Source organism: Limulus polyphemus, unplaced genomic scaffold (assembly GCF_000517525.1).
Source record: "Limulus polyphemus unplaced genomic scaffold, Limulus_polyphemus-2.1.2 Scaffold1043, whole genome shotgun sequence".
In the NCBI taxonomy this organism is placed as follows: domain Eukaryota; kingdom Metazoa; phylum Arthropoda; class Merostomata; order Xiphosura; family Limulidae; genus Limulus; species Limulus polyphemus.
In genome coordinates this window covers 265,115-273,452 of record NW_013666653.1, presented here as the reverse complement: position 1 = coordinate 273,452, position 8,338 = coordinate 265,115, and the positions used below count along the sequence as shown (strand labels likewise).

General features: G+C 32.5%; 1 protein-coding gene across 1 annotated transcript in view; it reads right to left on the bottom strand.

Moving 5' to 3' along the window:
* Positions 1 to 8,338, bottom strand: part of LOC106461844 — a 173,618-nt gene that overhangs the window by 36,909 nt on the left and 128,371 nt on the right. Inside the window, exon 8 of the mRNA XM_022388917.1 lies at positions 6,123 to 6,223. Coding sequence (XP_022244625.1) covers positions 6,123 to 6,223 — 101 coding nt within the window. The remainder of the gene's footprint in view (positions 1 to 6,122; positions 6,224 to 8,338) is intronic.

Genomic DNA, 8,338 nt, shown 5'->3' with positions numbered 1-8,338 from the left:
GAGCGCCCTAACTACCAGGCCATACCATGGAAGGAAAACAGCAGCTAGTTAGCAGCGCCTATCTAATTCTTAGGCTATTCTAGTCTGATCGAACAGTGGATTTTGACTGGTCACGCTTACAATGCATTCACTGCCCCAAAATGTGACAAAGGATTGCGAAGCTTGAATCTTCGAATTCACAGTCATTGAACGCTAACCACTAAGTCACGCTTGGCTCCAGGTATAACGAATTACCAAAATGTGGTTTAACTGTAAAATAACATCGTCTAATAAACACTGAAATACTAAAGTAAAAAATAGTGTTTATATATTGTTGCAAGGTCAAATAATTTTACATAAATATCATAAGTTTAATATTACCGAATTCTACGGACTGCCACATGAACTATCAAAGAAAATGGTCGAAACTTTGAAAGTTAGCCTCTTTCTTGACAAGTTTGAAGTTTTTTTGTTTTTTCTTTATTTGAAGACACTTATTTGTTTGTTTCGGACTATCTGCGTTAGTCGCCTCTAATTTTGAAATGTTGAAATGCTATTTACTATACACTTTTCTTGCTAGAAAACAGCACTGAGACAATAAAGATTGGCGGTTAAAATTCTTTTCAGTCCTTTTACCACTTAAGTTCGCCAACTTAAGTGTTGTGCCTTATTCGTTACGATTCGATATTGGATTTCAACTTCTAAAAACGCACTTGTACGCTTTTTTTCAGCAACGCGACATAGTCCCCGAAGATTGATGTGATTAATCTGCTTGAGAAAGACCGATATCCACTTTCAATTACATTTTCGGTTTCTTTCTATTAGTCCGTAATCCAGTAACACCATGCAAATTGAATTCTGCTAACAATGCTAAAACGTAGCATGGGAACAAGAAAAAGAAAATTCGCCCCCAAGAAAAATATGTTATGATATTACGACTCTAGAACAGGAATATGATGCTTTGCTTGTCGGTTACATTAATTATATATTTTTCTTATAGTTAGCTTGGCATCATCAGTTCACCATGGAAACCTAAAAAAAAATGCTGTAAACTTAAAAATACGTTGTATGGAATGAAGGTAGCGCTTCTCTAAGAGTTGTAACCATGATTTGATGAGAAAGAAAAATTTTATTTTCAGTAGGATTTGATACCAATAGTGAACACAACGCAGATAGTCCATTGTATAGCTTTCTGCTTAACATGATTTGATGAGAAAGGAAAATAAATAAACTGAAATTGCTCCCAACAATCTTAACATAAATTAATATATTGTACAATGTTTCACTCAGAGACCAACTTCATTTGAGCCTGAAGTAGGCCTATGGCTGGAACGCTGTATAGTAAATTCATGTATGATAAGATTATTGAAATCGGTTTCAGCTTATTTTCTTTCATCAACTTATAAGAAAGTGTGATCTAAAATTGAAGATAATGAAGTTGCAAATTACATTATCTATATAAATATCAAACTCCAAGTTACTAACAAGAAGTAAACAATTCCCATAATATACTACATCCTGTTCACTTTCTAGAATGCAACCTAATTTTCAAAAATCCCTACTTTAGTTCACAATCTTTTATTATTTTCCATACTCGCATAAGCAAAGTTTTATCTATCGTTAAACATGATTGTTTTTTCATTTTCAGCAAAAGTATTTTCGTTGTTTCAGAAGCTGAGCTTACAATAAATTAAAATTCGATGACGAGGAACCCACTTTGAGACTAATAATGGCTGGAGACGGCTTGAATGGGTAATATAATATTTTTAGTTAATGCTATAGTGTCTGAATTTTGAGTTTTCCGACGTACTAAGCACTATCCGATATTTTTCTGTTAATTTTGCATCAGAAACAGACTTTTTCTATTTTCCCATTCAAGCCGTCTCCAGCCATTATTACAATAAATCAACACAGAGAAGAATTTGTCACAACAATAGTTTATATCCTATTACTTTGCTTTTCTAAACAGCTTTCTATAACTATTACTTTCACACGAAACAATAACTAAATATTAACTTTCGGTATATATATTATTATTTGTTTTCTATTGAAATTCACAAGTGGGTTAAATGTTATGAGTAGTGAATTCGTGGCGTCCATATCAAATTTAAGACAAACACAGATACGTGTTCACGCAGTCTGTAATCATACAGTTTTTTTAATCGGTGGTAAGTGGACACCACAGTGTGTGTGATAAAAGTGGCAGTTGTAACGCAGAAACAGGAACTAATAACACGTGATTTAGCTTTGAATAATTCTCTGATACCACACACAGGGATTTGATTCAAACCGTCCAAGGAAATATTGGCGCACAGACAACCATTTTAAAACGATCGTTTTTAAGAACTTAAATATAGAAGCTGGATCACGATAATTTATTTTTTACAAGATCGTTATATGTCGGAACATAGCACAGAATCATCATCAACTAAGTACTATAACTGATTCATTAACATAATGTATGAAAATATCACTCGTATATACTCATGACAGTCTGCTATCATTGAACAAGTTGTTTAATTCATCATCAACAAATAGTAACAGATGTATAATATATAAAGAGAAATTATTCAATTATCATTTGAAAACCTGAACTTTCGAACCCGTACAGTAAAACGAAAACAGTTTTCAATATAATGAGTTGGGTTGCCATCTGGTCGATGTTTTTATGGATTTGCCGGTTGCCAGAAAAATAACTTAATCTGACGAATCTGACGTGTGTTTTTTATTTGGGCTTAAAAAGTTACATTGTTAGCGCATTACAAATGGTATATGTAATGTTAAATGTTTCTTATCAACCTAAAGATCATTACTACAGTGTTGCCACTTCCAATTTAAACTATAATAGATCAAAACTGGTGAAACTAATACAGTAGTTGTCTGTCTGCCTTGAATAGTTCATAAGAAAATATATATCTGAATTTTCGATAAAGAAGAATAAAGAGAAGACTTAAAAACACCAAAGATATCTTGAAGACCTCATAAGTAGTGATTTTATTTTTTAAAGTCGTAAAACGCTTTTCATTTTGTATTTTAATGATTGAACTTTTTTATTGATTTATTCAAATAAAAAATATGCTTATATGGGACAGTTATATCACAATGAAAACATTAGCTGTTATTGTAAACTTATACCAAAACATAAGCTGTTATAGAAGTTATATCACAATGGAGACATAAGCTACTGTAATTCAGTTATATCACAATGAAGACATAAGCTATTGTAATTCAGTTATATCACAATGAAGACATAAGCTGTTATAGAACAGTTATATTACAAAGAAGACATAAGCTATTGTAATTCAGTTATATCACAATGAAGACATAAGCTGTTATTGAACAGTTATATTACAATGAAGACATAAACTATTGTAATTCAGTTATATCACAATGAAGACATAAGCTATTGTAATTCAGTTATATCACAATGAAAACATTAGCTGTTATAGTAAACTTATACCAAAACATAAGCTGTTATAGAAGTTATATCACAATGAAGACATAAGCTATTGTAATTCAGTTATATCACAATGAAGACATAAGTATTGTGTTCATGCTGTATATCCGTCGATGCCTATTTTGGAATGTTTGAAGAGCTATTGCTAAATCATGAAAAGGAGAAACTTGATGTTGACAATTTTACCCTCATTGTTGATGAGCGACCGTTGCGCCCTCTTTTACCTTGCATGATATTACGATTCAAAACATAAATTACAGAAATTATATCACTATCCAAAATACAGTTATATAACAACCATTACAATTTCTGTCAGAATAATTTATCATTTTGTTTTGGTAATCACTTGGATTGGAAGAATGATTTCAATAAAAATGTCATTACCTACCTTGAATATATAACAAACATCTAAGCTATTAAAAAACATTTTTCAAGTAAAGAAACGAATCGTTTTATTTTCCATTCTTTGTGGTTCACCGTAATGACATTCACTAGCTTCCAACTTCATTTTTTGCTACATCAGCAATTATAACAAAAGCAGGAAAATGTTTTAGAAAATGATACGTGTATCATCCAGTCCTTTCAATTGTCTTTTGTTTCCGATGTAAATACTTAGTTCAACAGTATACATAAGAGAAGTCTGACGTCAAACGATAACATTCAGGATTCTTCTTTTCAAGTAAAATAACTTTTAATTAGAACGCAGGAAGAATAGCAGCAAAATATGTGTGTGTATGTACGCATGTGTAGATTACCGGCCATTGCACCCTCTTTTACGTTGCAAGAGATGACGGTTCTATATACCTATTGATTTTGCATAATGTGAACAGTACCCAACTGAGAAGCATAGACTTAAAACCGCTGTTATCGAGGCAACACTTCAAAAATTATATCACATTTTTTCCAACTGACTTGGATAACATTACCGCGTCTTAAAGAATTGGATGATAGTGGCCTACAACGGTAAACTTACGTATTTGTAATAGTTTTTAACTTCTGTTTGCAAGAGTACAGTAATGGATATATTATATAGAATTTATATAATTAAAATAACAATGTGTTTCAGTCAGTCCGTACGTGTATGCGTGCTAGCTCACATGGAAACCCAATATTCCTATTGGCTAATTGTACAGTTGTACAGTAGTACATAAGTGTACGACGGTTAACATACGAGGACAAAACTAAGACGTTTTTAACATTAAATTTAAAGACAATTACTTCAGTAACAAAAACAAACACGCAAGGAAAGACATTAGGTTAATTTTTTACCTTTCTGTGGGTTATAAATGACGCAATACCATTACATCTCAATACAAATTCCAACAGGTGCCTAAAAATCGGGTAGTTGGGCCTAAAATTTAAATATGCTTCGTATTGGAAGCACGAGTTTACTTGTTATATAATCTAGCCACTGCTACAACTTCATTCATTTTCCATACTCTACAACTAACTTATTGCGCGAAAGAAAATTACTACAGGTTTCAGATGGCATACAAATACGATTTAGACACTTATAGAAGAAATTTAGAAAAACACATGACGGCAGTTGATTTTTTACACTTCTTGATACCATATATTTTTTTAAATCACTATTTTATTTCTCTCAAGATTTTATTCAAAGATGGCGATTATCCACAAAGACAAGGTGTTTATACAAAAAATGTTTTATACAGAGATATGTTTCGTTTATGGTCATTCCATGTTTTACACTTCTTTACTTTAAATCTGAATCAACAACTCCATATTCTGCTTAGTAGGTTTGTGTTTCATTCATGTCCAACTACATAATACAACTATTTAAAGGATTATCTATTGAAAACATATTCTTCTCATATACGCATAGTATTCCATTTAATAATGCTGCATATGTGAAAAAAATCTCTTGCTTTGGCTCATGTGACACAGCGCACCCTTCTTATGCAAGAAGTCGAGGGTTTCAAGTAAAATGATATAACAGAATTATCAACTACAATTCTTCTATTGTACGCCGGTGCCAATGTGGATTTTCACTGAGTATTAGGTCAGCTGGATTATAAGATATAAAGCCTTGAACGTAGCATTTCTTATATCAGTTACTTGTGAGAGAAACCAAGCCTATAGGTTTGAAACATCTAATCAGTAACTTTACCAATCGTTTATGAGACATTAAGCCCAATGGTATGAAACATTTTATGTCTCGTATCAATCGCTTGTGAGACATTACGTCTATATAGTATGAAACATCTAATACGTTATATAAAGCGTTTGTGAGACCTTAAGTCTAATGGCGTGTATCGACTAATATAGCGAAATATATATTTTGCATAAAAGACGTAGTATTACATCACAATAAAACTAATAAAATATCTTTATCGCATCCTACTTTGCTGTTTTATTACACAAATATTATACAATAAAACATGTTTCACCAGCTCAGGCGTTATATAACATCACAGTTTAATTAAGTAGTTTTTAGAACAAATGATGACTTCTTATAACAAATTTCACAGTGCCTTCGCTTATTTAAAAACATAAAGAACGCTTTGAAATACATAATTTTTCATTTTTAGGAAACTAGTTAATGAATTATACAAATTCAATCAACTGAATTGAAAATTTTAATTTACGAACAAATAATTCGGTTCAGCACTGATCGGTAAAGAAATGTAGGCATGAATGAAGGTTAATATTCTATTTATATACTTACTGGAGTATCCAAAAAGATATCCATCAGCCCAGTCATAGCTGTTTTCATGTTCAATGTCATTGGCTCCGATCCAGAACGCATGTGCCTGGCCATACAGAGGACTGAAACAGGGGAAAAAAAGATAGCTGATTTTAAGAAGAGAATTCGAAAATCTAAATTCTGGTATTGGAGTAGAACATATCTTATTTGCTAAAATTGTTTATAAAGAACAATTTTTTTTGGGGGGGGGAATTAACAGATAAAAGTCATGTTCGGAATAAAGCCAGTTTCCACTGTAGGTTGATATTATTATGTTTTATCCTGAGACCTGTAGTAACAAGTCAAATCAAATGCCGATGTCTTATTTCTACACACAAAAATGTGATTGTTTTGATGTCCCAAAAGTACCACGCCACTCATAACGACGATACAATAAATAATTTACAAGACACTGTCCTAATAAGATACAATACATCACTAGATTCTACATTGTTAAGATATAATATATCACTAGATTCTACATTGTTAAGCTGCAATACATCACTAGATTCTACATTGTTAAGATACAATACATCACTAGATTCTACATTGTTAAGATACAATACATCACTAGATTCTACATTGTTAAGATACAATACATCACTAGATTCTACATTGTTAAGATACAATACATCACTAGATTCTACATTGTTAAGATACAATACATCACTAGATTCTACATTGTTAAGCTACAATACATCACTAGATCCTACATTGTTAAGCTACAATACATCACTAGATTCTACATTGTTAAGCTACAATACATCACTAGATTCTACATTGTTAAGATACAATACATCACTAGATTCTACATTGTTAAGCTACAATACATCACTAGATTCTACATTGTTAAGCTACAATACATCACTAGATTCTACATTGTTAAGCTACAATACATCACTAGATTCTACATTGTTAAGATACAATACATCACTAGATTCTACGTTGTCAAAGGCAAGAAAAATATCGATTACTCGTTTTTAATTGGCACATCAACCTTACAAACGCTTAATTCGTCGAGAAGACGAAATATGTTGGTCGTCGTAACACCACCACATCGATGTTCAACAATGAAACATCGACCAAACCCAAGTAAATTTCAAGTATGTCTATACTTCGTCACCAAAATCCTCATTCAGGTTGAAACCGCAATATAGTGTTATTTATTTAGTGTTGTTCCCGTAGAGTGATCTGTTTAGAACGCCTCTGGTTTAAACTGACAGTACTTATGTATTACACTACCATTCATCACATGCAATAACAAACACAGAGATTTTCGTGGAACTCGCCATTTTTAATATGTGAAACAGTGCGGTCACCTAGAGGAGGTAGCCTTACGGTGTCTACCTATCAATGACTACTTGTATGATGTTTTGAATGAAGATTATTTTACTCATTACAAACAATGACACACATTACGTTTTTCTTATGATATATAATACATGTACAAATATGTGTCACGTAGTGGATACAGCCTTACGTTATTCGCTATCAGTAGATATTACTTGTGTGAAATTTAAAAAGTGCATAGCTAGCTTATAGCCCTTGTGTAGTTAAAATCCCGTTCGTACAGGTTGTTTACATCAAATTTATGTTTTATAATTTAGAGTAATAAATATTGTATCTTTATCTACCAGTACTATTACTGCTGTCTTGGGATCGCCACTACTAATCCACTTTGTATTTTTAACATCGCCTCCCCCCCCCCATTGGCACAGCGGGATGTCTGCGGACTTACAACGCTAGAAATCGAATTTTGATACCCGTGGTGGGAAGAGCACAGATAGCCCTTTGTGTCGCTTTGTGTTTAATTAAAAACAGACAAGGTTTTATCATCTCTGAACTTGATGATCTATCTGTGGCATTTGAAGAAGCTCCTTCTTTGACTTTCTTATCCAGACAGTGATTTTTTTTTGCCAGTTTATTCTTGATCTTCTTTTCTCTGTACCGATAATTTTAACGGCTCTTCACTTCAATTTTCTCCGATACTTTGTTATTTCTGCTGAAACAAATTTATTGGCTCTGTGCGTGGTGTAGGGAATCTTTAGAAGATGCGATAGCATATAAACTAAAATGTCTGCATTATTTGCTCTGTTTCAGCTTTAAAAGTCCAGGTTTCACTTCCATACAAAACCTTTAGAAATGATGGTCGTTCTATACACCTGGAAAAAAGTTAAGCACCCCCGTGTTTTTTTCAA